Raw genomic sequence first — 26,847 nt, 5'->3', positions numbered from 1 at the left:
GGAATGCAAGATGAAGTCAAAGCTCAGTTGGATAAGATGGTGCAGCAAGGTATGATAACTAACTGAATGGGTGTTGTGCAATGTACCCACTCATTAGAAAAGCTCAAACAAAATCAGAATATGCATTGATCCTAGAGATTTGAGAAAAGCATTAAAGAGGGCATCTTATCCAATGAGCACAGTTGAGGAAGTTGCAGGTCTAATACCAAATGCCACTGTATTTTCTGTTTTGGATGCAAAAAGTTAATTTTGGCAAGGGATGCTTGGTCCAAGATCCTCATTTCTAACTACTTTTGGTACTCTGTTTGGCAGCTACAGATTCCTAAGGATGCCATTTGGAATAAATTCTGCAAATGAAGCCTTTCAGCATGCAATGGAACAATTTTTTTCAGGTTATCTTTGTGCCATAATAGTAGACGATCTATTAGTTGGAGGCAATGGCAAAGCAGAGCATGACAGAAACCTCAAGAATGTTCTAAACAGAGTACGTGAAGTAAACTTGAGGCTTAATCCTCTGAAGTGCAAATTCAGACTCCCAGAAGTAACCTACATAGGACATTTGTTTACAAGTACAGGCTTGAGATCTGACCCAACCAACCAAACAGGTATTTTAGAGATGTCAGCACCAGATAATGTGCAATGTTTACAACATTTTCTGGGCATGGACAACTATTTAGGCAAGTTTATACCAGATTTCAGTGAATTGACAGCTCCTTTGACAGAGCTAACATGCAAAAATGCTGTATGGTCATGGTTACAACATCATCAGAAGGCATTCATAGATTCATAGGTTCATAGGTTGGTACTAGGCTATTGGCTCTAGGGCCTATACAAGCCTAGCCATAACAATTCCCTGGCTATTTCTTCCCACAGTATTTACTTCTCTGGACCCCTGTCTAGTAGGGAAATCTTTGAGGTACACACATACAAATATTCACACACAAACACTTGCCACAGATGAAATTCAAACCCATACCTGTGTAGTTACTGCTACTACATTGTTCCGCATTTATGGCACGTGCCACATTAAGCAGAAAATTGCACACCCCACGTTAAGGTACTATGATGTGAATAAACCAGTTGTTCTATCCTGTGATGCTTCAAATTTTGGTCTTGGTGCAGTTATTCTTCAAGAGGGCAGACAATTAGCCTATGCATCTAGGACACTTACTCAAACTGAGATGCATTATGCTCAAATTGAGAAAAAGCTTTTGGCAATAGATTTCACATGTTCTAAGTTTCACAATTATATTTATGGTTGAGCTGTTCAAATTGAAACTGATCATCAGCCTCTAGTTACCATTCTAAAGAAGCCAATGCCTTCTGCTCCAGCAAGATTACAAAGAATGATACTCAAATTGCAAATATACAGTTTCAAAATGGTCTATACTAAAGGTAAATTGTTCTATCTGGCTGATACCTTATCCAGATCGCCTAGACGTACAACAGAACAGCTTGATGCTGAAACTTTTGACTTTGATGTAATGTCAGTGCATGATTTTTCCACCACTAGACTTGATGAGTTACGAGATCACACTATGACTGATCAAATTTCACAAAAGCTTAATCACTATATCAATATCGGATGGCCGTCAATGCAATCTAGTGTATCGCCTGAGGTGTGATTATATTTTTCTTACTGAGATGAATTGTTGATGGAAGATGGCATCATTTTCAAAGGTCCTAAAATTATTGTTCCTGCTTCCTTACAGCATGAATAAATTCAAATTTTGCATCATGGTCACCCAGGTTTATTATCCAGTAAGAGAAGGACAACAGAACTAGCATTTTGGCCTTCATTACCAAAAGACATTGCTAGAGTTCTTTCTTCTTGTTCAGTATGTAAAAGTACCAAAGCACATTTACAAAGTGAACTGCTTCATCTAAATCCAGTACCTGAACTGTCTGGGTCTAGTGTAGCAACTGATATCTTTGAATGGAATAATCAACACTATTTGGTTTTGGTAAACTCACTATAACTGGTCTGAGATTGATCTGCTACCAAACTTAACCTCAACAGCTGTTATCACTAAGCTAAAACATAATTTCTCAGTTCATGGTAGTCCACACAAACTTTATTCTGACAACGGTACTCAATTTACTAGCCAGTTGTTTCAGAAATTTGTAAGAGAATGGGACTTTGTACATGTCACTAGCAGTCCTGAATATCCTCAGTCGAATGGTCTAGCTGAACGAGCAGTGCAGAGTGCAAAGCAATTACTTGAAAGGTCAAAGCATGACAATACCGATGTGTTCTTGAATTTACTTAATCTCAGAAACATACCTCATGATGATATTCTTGGCTCATCTGCTCAGAGACTACTTTCCAGACAAACTAGAACTATGCTACCTACTTCATCAAGTTTGTTACAGCCTAACTTTAAGAACATCAAGGATCAATTGTTGAAGAATCGTAATATCCAGAAATCTAGTTATGACAGATCGAGCAGATTACTTCATTCATTGAGGGAAGGAGAGATGGTACGAGTTCAGACAACAAAAGGTTTTGATCGAATAGGACAGATAACAAGCATCTGTGCAGAGCTGAGATCGTATTGGGTATGCTCTAAGGGTGTAGAGTATAGGAGGAATCGTAGACATCGTCTTCCTGTACCAGAATCATCGTCACTGCAATCACAACATTGTATCTGTGATGCAAACTCAAAATCAAAGGCTGAGTCAGACATTGTTTCCAGACCAATTTGTGTTCAAAAGTCTGATTCTGTTCCAGAGAGCAATTAGAACATCCCACAGGTCAACCATCTTGTAGAGACTGTCCCAGTTGTTAAATCTGATTCCCAATTTTATGTCACATAATATGGACGAATTTTTAAGCCCAATGTGAAATACACAGCAACGTGGACTTGACTGTATACATATGTCTACTTAGAATTGTATAATGCATGTCTTTAGATTATTCTGTCAAAGGAGCTGTCAATTCACTGAAATCTGGTATAAACTTGCCTAAATAGTTGTCCATGCCCAGAAAATGCTGTAAACATTGCACATTATCTGGTGCTGACATCTCTAAATATCTCTGTATGCAATCTGTTTTATATATTTTTAACATGACTGACAATATTCGTACATATGTGCATCTTTGAGTTACTACTGAAGTCCCAAGACATATATAAACAGACTGCAAGCAAAGAAGAACAAAAAAGAAAGTTCTGTGATTTCTGCATGCTAAATAATCTCATGACAAATTGCATGATCAATTTCTCAAAGAGGGAGGATGTAGATCAGCGTGTAACATGTGTGTGCTATGTCTTTAAGAAGCATGTAAGGCTGTGCATGCATGTATAAATTCCAGAAACATGCAATCCCTAGTGCCATTTTGTAGAAGCAGCCAGTGAGTGAGCATGAATGATCACAGCAGTTAGTTTGTATAAAGTTACTTAGTCATAGTCAAATAAGCCTTTACAGTGATGTGTTTGTATAGAATAAAGCTGCTTAAACAGAACCCACGAAGACTCATTTATTCACGTACTAACACGAAAATGACAAAATTGTTAACAATGAAAGTCCAGCTGGGCACAGGTGCCCTTTTTCAGTGAAGGCCTGGGGAGAAAAAGACCACAGATAAATTACACTGAGACTTCATATTACATAGCCATTATGGCCTACAGATATTTACTTTGTGATAATTTCATACAAATATTTACATTGAGAAATTCCATACAAATTGCAAGATATATAAAATAGCTTAATTACAGTGGAAATAGTACAGAAAGATAAAATTCCGTTTGCAGATGACGTGAATGGTAATGAATAGAGGTCAGATAAAGTAGGCAGCAAGCTACTGAATGAACACTTTAATTATACTGGAAACAGGTTATCTATAAACAAAGTAAGATTGAGATAGTTGGACAGTTAAATCATAGTTTTCATATCTTTAAAATAAAAGGGAAAATCAAGTTATTTTTACAGTCAGTGTTTTGGCTTCGTCAGAACTTAGTGAGATTAAAAGTTGAGACAACTAAATATCACTTGACCTGACTGCAGACTTAGCAAATGGCTTTGCTCCCTTTGAGGTGACTTTTCTCTGCAAACTGAGCCTGGTGTATATCCGTGCTTGCTTTGTGAATGTAAGAATTTATTTTGGATGCAATCTGTTTTATATATTTTAACATGACTGACAATATTCGTACATATGTGCATCTTTGAGTTACTACTGAAGTCCCAAGACATATAAACAAGTACTTACCTGCAATGAAGAAAGTAACAAAATTATCTACCATCGCTTCTTCATCAATACTTTCTTCAAGTTCTGAAATGAAAATAAAAAAACAATGAAAAATATATAATGGATAATTAATGAATCAAAATAAAAAGGAACACATCAAGAACTGTTCTGATGTCAAATTTCCAATAACTATCTTAAGAACACCACTACATATACCTCACCTTTGGCATTAACCGTGCATAGCTAGTCTGCCCTGGAAAGACCAAATAGATTGGCTCTGCAGCCTCGAGGTCTGCTTGGGACCCCGCTCCATTCGCCTCGCTTTGCTCGACTCACTCTGCTCCCCTACCCTGCCCACAATTCCCACCTGCTCCCACTACACCTACATTTATTCTAACCCCATATCACATGACCACTCCCCACAGCCAATCAACTGCAGCCACCCAAATCACAGCCCCCCCCCCGAATAACTCTCATCCAAACAACACTACTTGCATCCAAAGACCATGTAATTCAAACTATGCTGGTCTTACTTACATCTCTCCTACTAACCCTCACAACCCTAACCTACATTACATCGTCAAACACATACACACCTCTACCCCACATCACCTACCATGCAACACATACCTTCACACCTATAGAAACCCACATAAGCTTCCCAATAGCCCCTCTTTATTTAATGACAAAACAATATTACCTATGCATAACAAGTACATTCCACTATCCTACACTAGAAAAATATCATGCAAACTCCACATAGACTTTTTACAATCAAACTTCATCTATTATTAAATAAATACCTCCTTACCTCTGGATATTCACCCAAAACCAAGACAAAGCAACATTATATCCCCAAACAAACACACAGCAGATCTACTTATCATTAACTTTAACTCTCACAGTATATCAAACAAACACCCTCACTTACACGCATTCATAACACACTACTCCCCTGACATTCTAACCATAACAGAAACCTGGCTAAAACCCAGCACACAGAACGAGGTAATTCTCCCTCCAGGATATAATATCCTAAGACTAGATAGGATGGAAAAAAAGGAAGGGGGCATTGCAATTTTCTATAAAAATACACTTACTCTACAACCTCTACAAACTCCTCTACCTAAATTTAATACTGCTGAGATCATAGGCTCTGTGCTACTCCTAAACAAGAAAAAAAGTATTAATATTCTTTGTGGATATATCCCTCCAGGTAATAACGCTCCAATAACTGAGGAGATTCTTTAATGGTCAAAAGAAAACCTCCCACAAGAGATTATTCTACTTGGAGACCTAAACACTAATTGGCTAGCCTGCAATTTTAAAAACCCCACTAACCACATCAATCTCTATGGATTCTCTCAACTCATTCAAGAACCTACTAAAGTAGATAAAAAGTCCCAAAAGGAATCTATACTAGATTGGACATTAGTAAACTACCCTGAACATAATTACCAAACAGGTTGTCTACCAAATGGACTTAGCGACCATCTCCCAACTTTCCTCGTACGAAAACGTGTTAACATACCCAAACTTACAGTCTATAGACAAGTTAAAAATGATTGCTATGTTAACCCTCTAGATCTCAACACCATGTTAAAAAAATGTAAATGGGAACCATTACGCACCCTTGACTTAAACCAAGCAGTGGACTACTTTAATAACACTTTTACTAACATCCTTGATTTAGTAGCCCCCATAAGAACAATTAGAGCTAAACTACACTATGCTGCATGGCTTAGTAAGTCCACTAGAGCCCTAATAAAATGTAGAGATAAAGCATGGAAAACCTGGAAGAAAGACAACACTAGCCTAGCCAAACATAACTATCAACACCTCAGGAATCAAGTCAAAAAACAAACAAGGCTCGATAAAAAGAACTACTATCTAAGTATCCAAAACAAACACTCCACAACCCTCAAAAGTTCTAGTATGCAATTAACTCCCTACTAAAACTTGGTATAACCACCACACCAGCTCCCACCTCAACCTCCACAAAAACAGATAGCAATATAGCCTCCCAATTCAATCATCACTTTACTGAATCCATTAAATCATTATCTACTCAACAATCCAGAAATAGCTACTCATCCATGCCAACAGCTCCTAACAACACATCTCCCTTTACATTCTCACCTGTCCCAACCTCTACAATAAAAAAATACATCTTAAAACTTAAACCTGTTACTCTTGCAGTAGATGGTATACCAGCAAATTTCCTAAAAATGGTGGCCGACTCCATATCCTACCCAGTCCCAATCCTTATCAACCGCTCCATACAGAAATCCTATATCCCTCAACTGTGGAAAATCTCCTACATTATTCCCCTTCATAAGGGTGGAAATTCCTATGATTTCTCAAACTACCGCCCCATTGCCATTCTGTCTCCTTTATCAAAGATACTTGAGAAATGCATACACTCTCAGGTCATGTATTTCTTAAATACAAACAATCTCCTCTCCTCTACACAATATGGCTTCCACCCACACCACAGCACAACCACCGCCCTACTCTCTTTTTCACAAACCTGGTTAACCAGCATATAAATAACAACAGATTTGCATCTGCTATATTCCTGGACCTCTCTAAAGCATTTGACATAGTATCTCACTCCATACTAATAGATACTCTAACCTCTTTAGCCTTTGCTCCTGACACTATTGCTTGGTTTAAAAACTATCTAACAGACTGACAACAAGCTGTCCAATGGCAAGGAGTCTTATCACCTTTATCCCAACTACCATTGGTGCACCTCAAGGTTCCATATTGGGTCCACCGCTCTTTTCTGTCTTCATCAATAATCTGCATACCGCTACCCTGCAGACCTCACTCATACAGTATTCAGATGATTCCACTCTAATCTGCTCAGCGCCATCTCTTCCCACCCTACAGCAACTCACCCAAGAATCCTTTGCCTCAGTAGAAAGATGGATCACAAATATTCAACTTATCTTAAATCCCAACAAAACTAAATTACTTCTATTTACCCTAAACAAATCAAAAACCTCCCAACTCTCCTTCTCTATCTCCACCAGTAATGGAACTGTCATTTCACCCTCTCTCCACACCAAGCTCCTTGGTGTTGAAATAGATAACAACCTCCACTTTGACATTCATATCTCTCAAACTATAAAAAAGGTACACAAAAAAATGGGTTCCCTATACAGGCATAAAAACTTTCTATCAGATCAGGCTCAGGTCACCCTAGCTCAAACCCACCATCTTTCCACATTAATGTATGCAGCACCAATTCTGACTTATGTTAGAAAATCTGGCCTAGATAAACTTGAGTGTTGTTATAACAAAATCGCCAAGTTTGCTAAAAATTCCCCCTTTAGAACCCATCGTTGTATACCTCTTAGGCAACTTCAGTGGCTTGAACTCCCACAGCTATTAACCTATCACCAACTTGTCACAGCATATAACAACCTAAAACATCCAGACAAAACTCCAGCTCTAAAGCAATTACTGACTAACTATACACCAAATCGCCCACTCCACTCTGCCAACAAATCACTTTCTATCTCCTCAGCGAACAACACAGCAGGTAAAGCTCTATTTTCACACAGTATAGCAAAACGTTGGAATAATCTCCCTCCCTCTGTGACTGGGTGTGGGAGGAAACCGGACTGCCCGGAGGAAATGCATATGACCACAGGGAGGACATACAGACTCTGTACAGAAGGCACCCCAGTGGAAAATCAAACTGGAGAACCTCTTGCTGTGAGGCGGCAATACTAACCGCTGCACCACAAGTCAAAAATTTGGACATTCTTCAAAAATGTGGACAGTTGAGAGCTATGCACACAAGACCAGTCTCTCTCTCTCTCTTTCTCTCTCTCTCTCTCTCTCTCCCTCGATCTCACCTACATAGTCTCTTCTGTTTCATACAAGCATTTACTCTCACAAGATCATTTTCACTCTCTCTCAGTCTCTCTCACACACACAGTCTCCTCTGCTTTCATACATGCATTCACTCAAACACCTCAAACACACAAACAGAAACAGAAACACACTCGTACACATACACTTTTTTCTGTTTATTTTTACACTCACAAAACAGCAAAAGCATTGTTTAGTGAGTGTAAAGTAATGGTGGCCATTAGTTTCTTTGCAGTCTGAGATCCACAGAAGCTTGACATGCTGCTGCTGTGAAGCAGCAGACTCATTTTTAGTGGACATGAAGTAATAACAATGCACAACATGGTTTATGTTAATGTGTAATTAATGCCCACCAAGGGGTGTTATGATGCCTGATGCCACAGTCAGAGGGCCTCTACACCACTGGAAGGGCATTAATTACACATTAACACATACCCTGGAGGCCACTATTGTGCTTAGAGAATGGGTTGTCTTTAAAATTGTTGTGCTTTACTTATTTTTTTAAGTACTATATTATTATTTATATATATATATATATATATATATATATATATATATATATATATTAGATGTAAAATAGTTCCTCCGCCTAATGTTTCAAACTTTCTGTAGTATATGTTAATGGCGTTAAAGGAAACATTTTACATCAAAATTATATAAACAATATAGTACTTAAAAAATAAATACGTCAGTAAAACACAACAATTTTACAGAGAGCCCATTCTCTCTCTCTTTCTCTATCTCTCTCTCACACACATACACACTCTTTTCTGCTTTCACACACACATACATATGCACACACAGTCTCCTCTGGTTTCATACTCGCATTCACACACACAAGCATAACTCACAGCCTCTTAGCACAAAAAATGTGGACAAAGCCAAACATAACGAGGGCCAAAGCCTCAAAAATATGGAAAACATTTTAAATATAATAACATTTAAATATTAAAAAGTTGCTAGAATAAAAGGTTTTGTATTACAATGTATTTTCTGAAAGATATAAAGCCCGAACTCAAATATCTGTCATTTACTGAATTCACTCCTCACTGATTTGCTACAAAACTATAGAAAACCACAAATTTTCTGAGTAGCAGACAAAAAATATGAGTCAAAACTCTGGACAGTCTTCAAAAATTTGGACAGTTCACAGCTATGCGCACAAGACCTCTCTCTCTCTCTCCCTCTCTCTTTTTTTTTTCTCAAAAATGTTTTTATTTTTCAAATACAGTTGAATAAATTCCATAGTATTTGTATATAACATCTTAAATAACTATGTACACTATTTACATCAGCCTGACACTATAACAGAGCTCAATATATACAGTTACTTTTTAGGTATAACAATCCAGTTATCAGAGTGTATCTGTTCAGTTATTGTAAAGTGTCAATTAATGATAAGACGTTTTTCCATGGGTTGTTAATAAATGGCTTAGGATGAATCCTTACTTCTTTAATTTTAATTTCTAACAATGCTGTGGTCTTCAGTAGGCTGTATAAATCTTCCAAAATCAGTATTGTGTTTGTATTCCATCTTCTTGTTATACATGTCCTCAAGATTATAAGTATTGTCCAAACTAGATACATATTTGACTCATTCAAATGAGGACCTTTGTACATATTTAATAATACTAGAGCTTTAGATAAGTTAAACGATTCATTAAATAAAGCTTGTAAAAAGTTTTTATTACCATTCCAAAATGGCTTAATTTTAACACAGTCGAAAAAAATGTGGTTCCAATCTGCATTGTGTATTTGCTCACACCTCCAACATATTCCATTTGTGGAAGAATTAATTTTAGCAATTTTATATGGAGTTAAGAATGGTCTGTGCAAGAATTTCCAATTAAAAACTTTCCAGTATTGTGTAAAGGATGTATGTTTTATTGATAATAAAATATTTGATTTCATTTCTTCAGTTAGCTGTAATGAGTGTCCTTTTGTTCTATAATTCCAATATGAGGATTTGGGTATTGTTTTATAATTTATCAATATTTGTAAAATTTTGAAATACTATTTCCCATGTCATAATCATTATATACGATTTCATATAGGTATTTCGTAAGTTTAGGCATTTCTTTGAATTAATTACTAATTATTCTGTATAAATCTTGTGAATACGTCAGAATGCTTTGCATAGTTAGCCAATCTTGTTGTGGAATTTTGTATGTTGTTTCGATTGTTTGCATATTCAGAACTTTTAGTTCTTTGATACAGTAAAATCAACAAACAAATCCTTTCTGTTCCCCGGAATTAATTATATCTCTGTATATTTTATGTGAATAGCTCTTTGTAACTATGAATGGTGTTAAAAGATCGAACCAGATTTTTAAATCTATATTTGCATTAATAATTTTCCTAAATGAGTCAATGTAATAATTAATCATACGAGTTTTAGTGGGTTTAGTTATATTATATTGCATACTAATACATAATATGTGCCATGGCAAATTGTTTTTATCTGTTATTTGAAATTTGTTTGTAAATCAAATTCATTTATTGATATTACAGTTAGTAATCCTTTCCAATTTGCAGAATAATTTGGACTTATCCCATCTGAGATTATTTTAGATATTGATGCTTTTATATCTGTTTCTATATCAAGAAAGTTTAATATTCCCTGTTTCCGTGGTCTGATATGATGTATTAAAGCTATTCTGTTTCTTTTGGGAAACTATAAAAAATTTATTAGGCATGAGTTTATTTCATTGAGTATATTCCTTTCTGGTAACAGTTGTATTGCCAAAGCATATATATATATATATATATATATATATATATATATATATATATATATATATATTATAGAATCTTGGGTAGTAAAACCAATTTTATTAACTGTAGTCTGCCTTCAAATGTTAATATTATTTTGTTCCACTTTTCCACAGAGATTTTAATTGTATTGATGATACTATTGCAGTTTTTGGGACTAATTCATTATTATCCTTGCATAACTCAATCCCTAGATATTTTAAGGTAGATTCTTGTTTCCCTATAATGTGATTCCTCTTCATCTGAACTCTTTTTTTATTTATTTAAAAATAAAAATTTTGATTTTGATTTATTGAAATGGAGTCCTGAAGTCCTATAAAATATGTCAGTTTAAAATATCTAATTCTTCTAATGTCTCTTTTGTATTGGATAATGTTAATAATATGTCATCAGCAAAGAGCATTACTTAGAATTGTATTGTTCATAAACATCTACTCCTTTGATTTTTGTATTGTTACGTATTGAATTTGACAATATTTCAATAGCCAAAGCAAATAGAATCGATGACATGGGACATCCTTGTTTAGTACCCTTTGTTATATGTATAGATTCAGAGGTGAAAGAACCTAACTTAACATACACTAAATTATTTGTATATATATTCTTTAGTAGATGAACAAAGGAAGGAGGCAATTCATATAACACCAGAATTTTGAATAAACAGTCCCAATTTAGGGAATCAAAGGCTTTCTCTATATCTAAGCCAATTATGAGTGTTAATTTTCTTTGTTAATATAATCTATAAGAGAAATTATCCTTTTACTATTGTCATGTGTGTGTCTCTGATATATAAATCCAGTTTGATCATTTATTGTTTTGGATAGTGGTATTTTCATGCTGTTAATATTGACATAAATATCTTATAGTCATTATTTAATAATGATATTGATCTATATGAGGTACAGAGGTTTGGGATTTGTTTTCCTTTAGGATTGGTGTGATTAAGGAATATCTGCAAGAAGGTGGTATTAAAGCTTGTGACTAGGTTTCTAATAGAGTTTTATGGAAGAGGGATATTATCTTTGAAGGAAAAAGTTTATATATTTCCATAATTATGCCATTTATACCTGCAGATTCATTATTTTTACCCTCTTTTATTGCATCTGTAATTTCTTTGTAGGATATGGGTGCTTTCAGATCTAGTTTTAATTTTTCTGGTACTTTTTTATTATATTAGAACATTTTTTTCATCTAGATTTAATTGATCGATATGTATATATTTTTTTGGAAATGTTCCATATAGTGATTTCTATAGGCATCAAGAATGTCACCTATATCCGAGACATTTTTCCCTTTCTTTTCATGGAAGATACTTTTAATGTTATTAGCTTCTGATCATATTTTAATTCTTGTGGATAAATTATGTAGATATATGGGAGAAGTGGCCAAGGTATTAATTTTTAGTTTTTCTAAAGCAAAACTAGTTTTATATGTTAGAATTTCATTGGTGTTTAATACTTCTACTTTCTTTTTCATTTCCAAATAATTTAGATTTTTTCAGTTTTTACTGACAAAAGTTTGGATTGTAGATCTAATAATTCAGAATCCCATTTTCGGATTTTTTTATAGCAAGTTAGGGTTTACCATATATGTAAGTGTTTAATGAGTCCCATATCATTATTTTATTTATCTATCTGGTGTAATTAATATCTAAGAAGAACTGTAATTCAGATAATACCAGGGTTTGAACTGTTTAATTTTAGTTATATATGCTGGAATTCTGGAGTTAAAGATTAATGGTTTGTACCCATTTTGAAGTTTTAATATCAATGAATTGTGGTCTGAAAAGGCCAATGAGTGATTGAGAAATTAATGATTTTAGAGTGCAAGTTATGGGCAGCAAATATTTTATCTATTCTAGTTTGGGTATCAAATCTGTGATCTTGTTGGGAAAACAGCAAGGATTTATCTTCTTTAAATTTGCAAGTATCTACAAGATTAAATGATTCTACCCACTTGTTTAATGCATTTGATACAGCAGATGTACACAGTGGTCTTTTATTCGTAGTTTCAGAAATATAAAATATACAGTTAAAATCTTCTCCTAATATTAAGTTGCCTTTATAATTATTGGAAATGAAATCCACGTGTTTTTTAACAGTTCCTGATCCAACGCCTGGGAACTAGTATAGATTGGCTAGGGTCCATATTCTGTTATTATATTTAACTATTACTAAAGCCATAAGGCCTTCTTTATCTTCATACTTATAAATGATTTCTGGGTTATCACATTTGTTTTCTGTAAAATTGTTACCCCTTTTGTCTTTGTCTTATAAGTGGATTGCGCCAATATCATATATTCCTTAGGATTCCATTTGTAATTGTCATTTGTTTTAAAATGAGTTTCTTGAAGGAAGGCAATTTGTGCATTGTTCAGTTTTAAAAATTTCAGTAGATTTGATCTCTTGCTAGGATTGTTTAAGTCATTGGTATTTCAAGATAATAAAGTTAAATCCATCATAGTTTATTTAGACTATGTATTTTTAAACTTTTCATGTGATAACAATAAAGTATATTGTTGAGCTTTTAAAGGAAGTTATCAGTTTTATACTTTGAGTGTTTACCAATAAAGTAATGTTTTGGTCAAGCATACTAAAAATTTTTTGTGAAATAACAAATTTAAATTAATAAATGTTAACAAAACTAAGATCCGCACTAACCATGGAATGAAAATCATTCCTAATCTGATGGATAAACCTAAGTTCATCAGATTATCACTCATACCTTGACAATCCAGAACATCAGAGCTCCATAAATTGAATTATTATATGGAGAATATTTGTAATAAGAATAAGCGATATTTATATTATTTTGAACAGATATAGTACTTCTGTAGATTAGACAGAATTCTAATACAATATAAATGTCTACTTATTGTATCAGCAATTAATATTTACATGAAAGATAGATGATAAGCAATTCAGTCATAGTAAAGTAGGATGTATAATATATAAAACCCCAGTAAAAGATTATAGCACACAGTTATTTAACATATTCACCCTTATTGATGACGTCTTCCAAAACTTATTACTTAATATAAATAGATGGTAATAATATTTATACCTAATGTTTATAATACAATGCATTTTACTGGATATATCAGAAGTTATATTTCATTGTTTGCCAGCATTTAAGTAATCACTTTATTTGTTGTTAACTTACTTAAAGCATCAAGTTTGTTTTATGTAAACATTGATGAAGTTAATGCATTTTAATAATTAGTGCATCCCTCTTCCCCCCATTTCCTACACATAAGGATTTTCAAATCTGTCATTTCTTATTATAAAATTAGTGAAATTATAGGTTAAAAACAACAAATTCACTTATTGTGATTAATGATTGCAAGTTCCCTTTCTATATTCATAAATTGCCATTCTATGGCATATACTGAATTTTTTTAGATTTAAATAGCAACATTCTATTTTGTATAATCAGCAAAGGTTAAATTGAGTGATTATTTTCAATTTAATACTATTTGTTCAGAATATGATTGTTACATTCTGAGACATTTCAAGTTCAGGGTTCTATTGCTTCTCTTGAACAACTTTGTCAGTTTGATGTCATGTATAAAACTTTAGTTACCTTGGTAATGGATTAAGCATTATATATGGTTAAGATGGGTTACAAAAACTACAATTCAGGTTAAAGCAATTACATGACTTTTTATGCATATTTACTTATATAAGAAAATCATCATGCTTCCCCCTGATGAATGTAGTGTATGTCATTTATGACAAGTTAAGACAGTAGTGTTATTATATACAAGCCCATGTTATTCAATTCTGTCTTTAATATCTAAATTCAGCAGACTGCTTCATCTTATATGATGATTATATATTTTGTGTCTAGATTTACTAAAATCATACATTACATAACTATTGTGTACGTGTTTTTTTTATCAAGAATCAACTTAATGAGCTAAACGAAGTGTTGAGAGACAATCAATATGTGCACATGTGGTTTAAAACAGCCCTGTTATTGTATATATATATATATATATATATATATATATATATATATATATATATATATTTTTTTTTTTTTTTAAACCAAAAACGTCATTGCCGAGAATCATCTCGGAGGCTCCTTAGAGCCATTAAGCATTATCGTCACTCTGTCTCCATTACCATAGCAACCTGGGAACATCTGTTTCTGTTAATGTGTCTGTGTGCTGCATACTAAGGCTTGTGATGTACCTAAAGCAAAGCTTCACTTCACTGCAACTTCAAGCCTAAATTCCCTCCCTTTCAGCGAGGCAGCAGCCAGGAAAAGAACAGAGAGCAAACAGATAAAAAAATAAAACAAAACTCCCAACAAGCTGCCACAACAAGAGACAACACACTCCTCCAGCCCTCCCACCTCTCACTCAGCAGACATACAAACAAACCATTCTCCGCCAAAATATCCCAAACCACAGCTCCATCCACCCCCCCTCCCCCAGACCCAGGCCAAAATACCAAATGTCCCCTCCCAACACACAAGCACCAGCAAACCCTGACTACAAGCTGCAACCCACAGCCCTCTGGAGATGAAAATGACAACATATAACAGTTGCCAGACACAGCTGCATCCACATACACCATGTCAGGCTCAATCAAACAGCACTCAAAGCTATGATACCTGCCATAATTGATATTAATTATGTTTAGAAAGAATAATAATGACATTCGTACTAAGAGCTTGCTACTATTACCCAACCAGGATATACATGCCATTTCTAAATCATACTTTAACTGAAGAAGGCATTAGTCTCCATGATAGCATCTTCTATTTTCTTCAAAACACTCTACTGTTACTGCTACTACATATGATGTTAATTTGTTGCATTTGAGTCTGAACTCTGATGAATGGTACCTTGTTGAATTAGTTAATTAATTACTTAAATTATTATAAGTAAAATCAATGAAAAATGAACAAGATAAGTATTCATTGAGTTCAAGTAGGGGAATAGAAACTTCTATGTTTGTATTATATGTTGCTTTGTTTGGCTTATATATATGTAAATAGTAACCCATCTTGACCTACCTTTGTTAGTAAATAATTATTGGACTCTTTGAGCATTCTGAATAAATCATTACTGTTTCCCAGTTGTTTAAGAATCCCTCCTTTTTTAAATAAAAAACAGATGACAAGTGATATACCATATCACTTGATACTTTGAGAGATGTAGTTGTAAGAGTTATTTTTCCTGGGACAGCTATCTTGGAATCAGGTTTTGTTTTTTCTTTCTGGCATCAATCCAAGGATTTGTTTATTTTATACTTTTAAGAGTAGGAGCCATCCATTCCATTTCTTCTGGGATAGACACTATGTTGTTGTTTTTGATGAATATAGTAGCTTCTTCTAAGTCATTAAAGGTTCTCATCTCATTGACAAAAAGTATTTTTATCTTGGCTGGAAAGGCCAGCTGTGCTTTAATGTTGTTTTGTTTCAAGAGTTTTATTACTGGCCAGACTTTTTTCCTTTGTTCTAGTATTCTGCAATAATAATAAGTGTCAAACCTTATCAGACTTTGATTGCATTTTAAGGGTGATTATCTCCAAGCAGATTTTAATATTAGTTGCTTGTCCAGAAATTAAATAAATTTTGTAACTATGGATCTAGGTGGAGTATTTGTTGAGTTAAAAGTAGGTTTCCTCAGTGCTCTATGCGCCCTTTCAATCCCAAATGAAAGTCCCTCTTTCAAGACTAAAAATTCAGGAATCCAGGTTGTTAAAAATTAATAATGTCTTTTCCTTCAGTGTTTTCAGGCAGACCAAAGATCCTTATGTTGTTTCTCCTTTCCCTGTTTTCTAAGTCATATATTTTGTTTAGCAGCCATGTATTGTGTTTAAGCAGAAATTCTTTTTGGAATTCTTCCTCTTTGAGTTTCCCTTCAATGTCATTTAGAGAAGTTTCTATATTTGTTATTTTTGTATGGTGTTGCTGTAATAGTTCCTTAAGAGTATCAGTCTGTTTTTGAGAATTTAATTTGAGGTTTTCTAAATTATTTTTAAAGCCATCCATCTTCAAAAATAGTTCCTGTAAGGTAGATGTCATCAGTTGCAGTTCTTTTTTCAAAGCAGCATCTGGATGAGAATTCCTTGAGTTGTTTATATTCAGTGACTGAATATATTTCCAAGTTACCTGACAGGAAAATATTTGTACATCCAAAATTAATATTTATATAGTTCAGTAGTTTATCTATATATTTCTGACATTTTAAACTTGAAAATAATGAAATTTTTCTGTATTATTATACTAGTTTATGGAGCTCTCAAAATTCACTGCTCTCAGTTAGTCATCTAGGCTCCGCCCCCCCTCTCTCTTGATCTCACCTACACAGTCTCTTCTGCTTTAATACATGCATTCACTCACACAAGATCGCTCTCACTCTGTCTCGATCTCTCATACACACCATCTCCTCTGCTTTCATACACATATTCACTCACACACACAAACAGAAACAGAAACACACTGATACACATACATATGCACACATATACTTTTTTCTGTTTATTTTTACACTCACAAAACAGCAAAAGCATTGCTTAGTGAGTGTAAAGTAAGTTAGTTTCTTTGCAGTCTGAGATCCACAGCAGCTTGACATGCTGCCGTGAAGCATCAGACTAATTTTTCAGTGGGCATGATGTAAGTACTAATAATGCCTGACAAGGTGCGTGTTATTATGTAATTAATGCCCACCCAGGGGTGTTATGAGGCCTGATGCCACAGTCAAAGGGCTTTTACACCCCTGGAAGAGCATTTATTACACATGAATACATACCCTGATGGGCATTATTGTGCTTAGAGAAAGTACAGTTGTGTAGACTTACCATAAATGTAGATGTTCGAGTGTATTCACTGTTGCAGTCATTACAATTGGGTTATCCTGCTGGCAGGCTACCCTCAGTCGGCCTGAATTCCAAAGTCTGGGTCCGGCATCGGTTGCTGTCACCTCTTCCCTGACGTCAGTGCACCAGGGGTATAAAAGATGCAACCGATGCCATTTTCTTCAGTTTTTCTTGCCCCAGATGTCAGCTGCCCCCAAAAGGGTAGGCTAAAAATATGTCAATAAAACATCCATGCACCAAAGTATATATTTTGCCTTCATCTACAAGCAAATAGACCACATAGGTTGTATAGAATAGAGAAGTACAGATAAGTTCCAGCAAAGAAATGGGGGATTGCGGGTGGGTAACCTGGACTGCAACAGTGAATACACTTGAACATCTACATTTATGGTAAGTCTACACAACTGTACTATGTTCTTTGTGTTTCACTGTTGCAGTCATTACAATTGGGTTGAATCCCAAAGCTAAGGTTGGGAGGCTGGAGCTAAATAGCATTAGGGGCGGCTATTAGGCCCTGCAGAACTGCAGAGGCAAAGCCTGCCTTGGATTTAGAGTAGAGTGGTAAGTGATAGTGCTTTGTGAAGGTGTGCACTGAACTCCAAGTAGCAGCCTCTAAAATGTCTTTGGTTGGTACTCCCCTGAGAAAGGCTGCTGAAGTGGCTGCTGCTCTGGTTGAATGTGGCCTAATGCCCTTAGGAACTGGCTTACCATGTTGTGAATAGCAGAAATGAATGCAGCGGCCTATCCACTTTGAAATAGTCTGCTTTGAGACAGCCTTTCCTTGTGATCCTGCAGCATATGCCATTAGTAATTGCTCTGCCTTTCTGAAAGCTTTGGTTCTGTTCAAATAGAAGCATAGCTGTCTGTGTATGCCCAAAGAATGCAGAATTCTCTCCCCCTTATTCTGTGGGTTTGGATAAAAGGTAGGCAGATGAATAATTTGGTTAAGGGCCACACTGGACACTACCTTAAGCATAAATGTCGGGTTTGTCCTTAGAGAAACCCTGTCTGGATAAAAAATGATAAAAGGTTCCACAGCCACGAGTGCCTGTAGCTCTGAGACTCGTCTTGCAGAAGTTATTGCTAGCAGCAGAGCTGTTTTCCAAGATAAAAACTTTATATCAGCTTCAGCGGCTGGCTTGAAAGGAGGCAGGGTGAGTTTTTCCAAGACATAATTGAGGTCCCATGCAGGTATTGGTGATCTCCTTGGAGGCCTTACATTTTTGGCCCCTCTGAGGTACTGCCTTAATAAAGGATGAAAAAAGATTGGTGGCTCTGTGTTGGAATGAGCTGAAATTGCAGAGGCATGAATTTTTATAGATGAAAAAGATAGGCCTTTGTCCAGCATCTCAGTCAAGTATTGCAAAATCTGTGGAATGTTTGGTACAGCTGTGTCAATTCCTTGTGCCTGGTTCCAAGCACATAATCTCTTCCATTTTCCAGCATAGGATTTTCTAGTACTAAGCCTCCTGGCCTCCAAAATGACATCCATCACCGCTTTAGTGAGAGGTGTGTTTTGTATGAATACATTATCCGCCATGCTGCCAGATTTAATGTCTTGAGTTGGCTGTGCAGGATCTGATTGTTCTGCTGGGACAGTACATGAGGCACCTGAGGTAGGGTCCAGGCTGGGCATTGAGACAAGTTCCTTAGGATTGGATATCAGTACTGGCGTGGCCAGTCTGGGGCAATCAGTATCATTTTTGGCTTCTCCTGTCTGACCTTTAGGAGTACCTTGGGGAGGAGAGGCAGAGGAGGAAAGGCATACACTGTTAAGTTTTTCCAGCTGAAAGACAGGGCATCCACTTTCCATGCTTGTCTGTGATAAGTCCTTGTGCAGAATCTCTTTAGTTGGCAGTTGTGAGGTGAGGCAAATAGATCTATGTCCGGGCATCCCCATTTCCTTGTTACCATGCTGAAGACTTGTGGATCCAATTTCCACTCGTGGGGATCCATGAGGTTTCTGCTTAGTACGTCTGCCAGAGTATTTATCTTTCCTGGCAGAAATTGTGCCTACAGAAGTACTTGGTAAGTCAATGCTGTGTCCCACAAAGTCATGGTTAGTCTGCAAAGGGGGTAGGAATGAGTGCCTCCCTGCTTGTTTATGTACCACATGACCGTGGTATTGTCTGTCTTTATCAGTAATTGTCCCAGATGAAGTAGGTCTTTGAAGGCTGTCAGGGCATTTTGAACAGCTAGCATCTCCTTTTGATTGATATGTAGATGCATTTGGTTTGTGGACCATGTGCCTTGAAGACATCTTCCTGCCATGTGGGCTCCCCAGGCATAATCCGATGCATCCGTTCTTAATGTCTGTGTGGCTGGGGGTAGAGTGAATGGCTGTCCCTTGTTCTGGTGATAGGCCTTCACCCACCATCAAAACTCCTGTTGCAGGCAGGGAATGAGAGTAACTATTGTTTCCAGGCTGTGGCAATGTTGAGTCCAAATACTTTTTAGGTACCATTGAAGTTTCCTCATATGCAGTCTTGCATATGGAATTAGTAGAATGCAGGATGCCATGAAGCCCAAAGCCTGCATAAGTTTTCTTGCAGATAACTGGGCATTTGTTGCCAACAGTTTGAAATAGGTAGTCAGTTGTCTTCACTTGTCTGGCATGAGATAAGCCATCTGGGCAGTTGTATTTAAGCTTGCACCCAGGAATATTATCTCTTGAGAGGGTACTAGTTTTGATTTCTGTTCATTGACTGTGTACCCTAGGCATGGTAGTAATCTCTTTACAAATGCCAGATGCTGTAGTAGAATGTCCTTGTTCTCTGCTTGAATGAGGCAGTCGTCCAAGTAAGGATATATTTGTTTTCCTCTTTGTCTGCAGTATGCAATTACTGGTGCCAGGCACTTTGTGAAGACCCTGGGTGCAGTAGATAAGCCAAAGGGCAGTGCAGAGAATTGGTAGTGCATTGAGCCAGCTTTGAATCTGAGGTATCTTCTGCATGTTTGTCTGATTGGGACATGCAGGTATGCCTCTTTTAGATCTAAAGTCACAAGCCAAGCCTTCTTGCCCAACATGGGCAGAAGCTGCTGTAGAGTCAACATTTTGAATTTTGGAATATCCAGATATGTGTTTAGAATAGATAGGTCCAGTACTGGTCTCCAGGCTTTGTCCTTTCTGGGTACCAAGAACAGTCTTGAATAGAATCCTTGTCCCTGCTCTTGCTCTGGTACATGTTGAATGGCCCTCATGCCCATGAGGGATGAAACTTGTTTTTGTGCCTCTGCCCATTGATTGCATGTCAGATCTGGCATACTGTTTGGCCTTGGCAGGGTCTGAAAATGGAACCTGTAGCCTTGTGATACTATATTTAGAACCCATTTGTCCTGGGTGATCATGTGCCAGTTTTCTCCTCAAAGGGGCTGCCAAAAGATAAGTGCTTGGTGCTGGAAGGGGGAAGTCATTGAGACTGTTTCCTGTATGGCTGTGATTTTTCCTCTCCGCTCTTGGAGGTAGAAGCACCCCATTGTTTAGGCTTGTAAGAGCCTTGGGGATGTGATTTGCCTCGGGGGCATCTGTATCTGCCTCTTTGTGGCCTATCTGACACTGGAAAGGACCAATTCTTTGTAGGCCATTTCCTGCTAAATCAGGGAGGCTGTACTTGCAAGAAATCCTTGACTCCTTGACTGTTTGCATAGATTTAGCTTTATCCTCCATTTTCTTCAACACCTCTTCTGCGTTAACACCAAACAAAGTATCATGCTGTAATGGAGCATCTAATAGTTTTGCTTTAACATGATCAGGCAGATTCTGTTCTTTTAACCAAGCATGCCTCCTAATGACAGAACCTGTAACGGTGACCCTGCAGGAGGCCTCTAGAGAATCAAAACCACATTGCAAGGCATGCTTTCCAACTTGTTCAGCTGCATGCAATAAATCCTGCATTTCTTTGTTGTCTGCACATTCTGAATTTGTTGACATTTTCTGTTTAAGCCATGACATAAGATATTGCTGATATTTAAGCATATGAAATTGGCAATTTAAGGCTCTTACAGCCTAGGTAGCAGAAGTATAAATCTTTCTACCCCATCTGTCTAGGGCCCTAGAATCCCTATCAGAGGAGATAGGGTTTTTTGCAGTAGAAGCCTTGACCCCTTTGGGACCCTGAGAGATGGTGTCTGGGTCAGCAGCAGGGTTTTTATAAAGAAATTTATGTGAATCAGGAACCCTATAGTATCTGTCTTGCTTAACAGGAGCATGGTGGTAAAGAGTCTGGAGATAGACTGGTCTCTGAAAATACATAATCTACAATGTCTAAAACAGGTGGGATAGCAAGAGGCCTGTGCTATGGCAGTAAAAGGAAGTCTCTGAGCCTTTTCTTGGATTCTGAGTAATCTTGGCTCTCCCAGTGGAAATGCTCCCTCATAGTATGCAGTGTCTCCCCAAAAGAATAATCCTCAGGAGGAGAGGCTGAAGGGATAGATTCTTCAGCATCAGAATCCTCATAGGGAGGAAGAGAATATTCCTGTTCAGAGGAGGAATCAGAGGAAATGGAAACCTGGTCTGAATATTCGTATTCTAACTCTTGCCTAGGCCACTTATCAGGAGGGAGATGGGAACCCCTGATCAAAGTAATTAGGTCTTCGGCCATTTTAAGCATCTGTTTTTTAGGCATGGAGGTCTGTCCAGGAGAATGCTGTACCTGTTTCTTTGTCTTTAGTGCTGCTTTAGTCTTTGCCTTAGAAGCTGAAGTAGGTTTCACATATAACTGTGTAGGCCTGAAAACACCCTCAGAAGCCAATGCCTGCTCAGCGGCTCCGGACCCATCTGAGGGAATAGTTTCCGAGTGTCCAATACCTTGAGTTTCCAACGGCCTAGTCAGCTCCACGTGGGAGTTGGAAGTGGCCTGTGGCTCTGAGGTAGCGGGCGTCAGGGGCTGCAAAAGCGCCTCACTGAGAACCGGCGAACCGGTTACAGGTCTAGCAGAAGCCTCGTCATCGGTTTTGGATCTCGGATGCCCGTCCTTTTCATTTCTTTGCGCTTTTTATAAACTCCAGTAGTTGGCTGTTCCGATGGCATTATATAATTAAATCTTCTGCCAAAGTAATGGAATTCAAAATCGTACCGACGCTTAATAGTTGGTTAAATCTAGCACAAAACCGACAACTAGCAACGTTATGGTCAGGGCCTAGGCAAGGAATACAGTAAGAATGAAAATCCTTATGAGGTATTTGCTTCCCACAAGAAATACAATTATTAACTTTTTCTGACATCGGTCTGGAGCAAGAAAAAAGTTTCCCCAATGGGGTACTTAGCTTTAATGAAGACTTCGGATCTGAAATTCGAAATTGAAAATCTCAGGAGTCGGCCGCCCGGCACTTGCAAACTGCTTTTGCTTCGGGCACCGCGCGGCAAGAAAGACTGAGGAAAATGGCACTGGCTGCATCTTTTATACCCCTGGTGCACTGACATCAGGGAAGAGGCAACAGAAACTGACGTCGGACCTAGACTTTGGAATTTAGGCCGACTGAGGGTAGCCTGCCAGCAGGATAACCCAATTGTAATGACTGCAACAGTGAAACACGAAGAACATCGGGCTGTCTGTAAAATTATTGTGTTTTACTTACTTATTTTTGTAAGTACTTTATTATTTTTTTATATATTTTAGATGTAAAATAGTTCCTCCACCTAATGGTTCAAACTTTCGGTAGTATAAGTTAATGGTGTTGGAGAAACCATTTGACATCAAAAATATATAAAAAATAATATAGTACTTACAAAAATAAGTAAGTAAAACACAATAATGTTACAGACAGCCCATTCTCTCTCTCTCTCTCTCTCTCTCTCTCTCTCTCTCTCTCTCTCTCTCTCTCTCTCTCTCTCTCTCTCTCTCATACACAGTCTCTCCTACTTTTACAAACACATACATAATTCACACACACCATCCTCTGTTTTCCTACTCAGCTTCACTTACGCAAACATAACTCAATCTCTTAGCACAAAAAATCTGGACAAAGCCAAAATATATGGAGGATAAAGCCTCAAAAATGGAGACAAATTTTAAATATTGCTCTTATAAACGTAGAAGGTTGCTAGAATAAAAGGTCTTGTATTGCAATTCATTTTCTGAAAGATATAAAGCCTGAAACTCAAATGTCTGTCATTATTAAGTGAATTCATTTTTCACTGATTTGACATAAAACTTCAGAAAAATGCAAATTTTATGAGGAGAAGACAAAAAATATGAGGCAAAAATCTAGACAGTCTATGGAAATTTGGACAGTTGGGAGACATGCACACAAGACCACCCCCCCTTTCTTGATCTTACACACACAGTCTCCTCACCTTTCAAACACACATTCAGTCATACATGATCACTCTCACTCTCTCTCTCGATCTCTCACACACACACACACATACACACAGTCTCGTCTATGTTTATACACGCATTCACTCACACATGCAAACAGAAACATAAACTTACTCATACACATACATACATACACACAGAGACACTTTTTTCTGTTTATTTTTTTTATACTCACTAAACAGCAAAAGTGCTGCTTATCAAGTGTAAAATAATGGAGGTTGTAAGTAGTTTCTTCAGTCCGAGCTCCACGATAGCTTGATATGCTGCCTTGAAGCAGCGGACTCATTTTTCAGTGAGCATTACTTGTACATTAATATGTTGCTGGAGAACATTTGTTGTCCAGTCAGGGTGCTGATGTACAGTTTGTCCATTCTCTAACATTAGTTAAGACAGAAGCCTCAGTTCTGTATTGGCATCCTACTCCTGTTATTTGATTTCCTGATTGGAGGAGCATGTCAGCATTAACTGTTAATTGCTGCTTTTCATACAAATTAACTGACGTTTGCTTTAACAACATTTAAGAGGGTACTGATGGTGTGAACCATTGCTCTACATGATTGTGACTGTTGAAGTGACACTCCAACCCATGTGCAAAAATGGGAAAAGGGTGTTGTGGATGGATGGATGAAGGTCTGTCTTCGCTGCCATTTTATGGCGTCACTTAACTTGCTGTGCACAGAACCACAGAATACTCTTAAGTGTCACAATAGCCACCCAGACAGATTGAACATTTCAAGTCCCCATTTACTTTAAGATTGTTTAATTTATTACATTTAAGCATAAACATTTTTAGGAGGAAGAAGCTGTGTACTACAGGGACACATAGTGAGTGAAGCCATTAGTTAAATTGTACTTGATCATAACAAAAAAAAACTATGTCTGCGTGCATGTTTGTGCAGTGTGACATAACAGACAATAGAAAAAAAAAAGAATAGCAGGGGTCACTGAAAGAAGAAGGAAGAATTTCAATTTTATGTCACCCTGAAGGAGTCTAGGGCCATTCATTGTGATAATCAACTTTCCCTGTGGTAAACAAATGGAGCATCCAGCTGCAGCATTATGGGATTGACACACAGGTTTAGTAACCTGAGAAACTTTAATGTGCAATATATCCTAATACTTGCAGTGGCTGTTATATCTCTTCCTCCAGACAGAACGACACAATGTAAAATCATGAGTTAAAGTGCTTGCACAAAAAGTGGTAACAACACATTAGTTTCACCCCCTCACACACAGACACCATCACAGTAATGTGTCAAATACTTATCACACAATATATTACCCAAATCCTCATCACCAAAGCCCCAAAACCAGGACCTGTTGCACTATTGCTGTGCTGTTGTTAGCTGCTGGTAACACTGGTATATTCTTATTCTACGCAAAAAAATGTCAACAAGAAACAAAAAAAGAGAATCGGGTACACGACACTGCAAAACACCCAAACCTCAAAACCGCAAAGCAGTAAATAAAAAATAAAATAAAACATGAACTCAAACTAGCACTTTTGTTCACTATACTTGTGGAACCTCTTCAGAATAAACATAATACTAAAACCAACACTTAAATACTACAAACATCTCTAATTACATTAATTAACCAATCTGAATTAATTAATTTAAAGAAACATACTTCTAAAAAACACTGTTATAAACTAAACATTGTAAATACGGCTAAACATATTTGTGTCTCAAAAGACTTTTAATGGATATTGTTTCATTTAACCCCACAAAAGAGGTATGTTTCTTTAAAATTAATTCATTCAGATTGGTTAAGTAATGTAATTAGAGATGTTTGCACTATTTAAGTGTTGGGTTTGTGTGTTTTGCAAGAAATGTCAACATGAATGTGTAGCAAACAAAAAATATATTATTATCATGTTGGCTTACTGTGCAGTCAGTGTTAATTGTAGGCTCATGCCTTGTTGCTTTAAATACCAAATTAGCCTCTTTTAGAATGTTTAACGGTGCTTTCAAATGGATTATGAAGGTGATGTCACACCCTCCACTGCATAATGTACATTAATGAATAGTTTGATGCATACCATGCGTTACAGCTTGGTAAACTTTAGAAATGTATTTCTGTTACACATAAAAAAAATATATATGTAATGAAATAAGTACATTATAACTTTATTGATTTCAAAAAGCATTTTAAGAGACATAGACATTTTTATAGCAGTAATATACTTTACAGAGCCATAGGTATGGTGGCCCAAAGAGGCACATGACTTAAGCACAGGCTCTTAGGGAGACAATCAGCACTATAGAAAATGTGGCAATAGGTGTTAGTAAGTGGGCCTGTTCGACCAGATGTGAGTGCAATGTTGAAAGTCATGTAAGTGGTGGCAAGGTGAAATCATGGCTCCTTAAATGTTCTGCTTTAATTGCAAGTTATTCCTTTCCAATATATGTGTTTTTGGTTCTAAAGTTCAGAGCATTTTTTTTGGGGGGGGGTCCTCATCTTGGGAGGGGCACCAACTGGAAATTGCCCAGAAGATAATGATTGGGTCTAATCATAACCAACTTATTTGTTCAAGAAATGGATGTTAAAAAAATTCACCTGCAGAGCCAAGCTTGAGAGGTGAATTGCTACATCTATGTCAAAAGCACACGGCATGTAGTTATGACTACAGACACCTGATCATAATTTTTTGCAGTACATGGAGCTTCAGCTGCTCCAACGTACTGCTAGCTACAGAGCAAAATAACTGTAAGAGCAGAAAGTGTTTTGCAGCTTTGGAAGCCATTAAATACACAGGGAGTGGCCAGAAGGAAAGTGTTCCTCTGGCACAGTAAAAGGTTTTTAAAGGTGTTAAACGTTTCAGTGTACCTTTTTGTGTGGTAGCATGAAG

At 36.8% G+C, this 26,847-nt stretch overlaps 1 protein-coding gene across 1 annotated transcript in view; it reads right to left on the bottom strand.

The window, feature by feature from the left end:
• Nucleotides 1-26,847, bottom strand: part of LOC122804601 (cholesterol 24-hydroxylase-like) — a 730,604-nt gene that overhangs the window by 205,126 nt on the left and 498,631 nt on the right. Inside the window, exon 9 of the mRNA XM_044074564.1 lies at nucleotides 4,208-4,270. Coding sequence (XP_043930499.1) covers nucleotides 4,208-4,270 — 63 coding nt within the window. The remainder of the gene's footprint in view (nucleotides 1-4,207; nucleotides 4,271-26,847) is intronic.

The sequence above is a fragment of the Protopterus annectens genome, chromosome 6.part0 (genome assembly GCF_019279795.1).
Source record: "Protopterus annectens isolate FY-2018-M chromosome 6.part0, PAN1.0, whole genome shotgun sequence".
Classification (NCBI taxonomy): domain Eukaryota; kingdom Metazoa; phylum Chordata; order Ceratodontiformes; family Protopteridae; genus Protopterus; species Protopterus annectens.
This window is presented reverse-complemented; position numbering and strand designations above follow the sequence as displayed.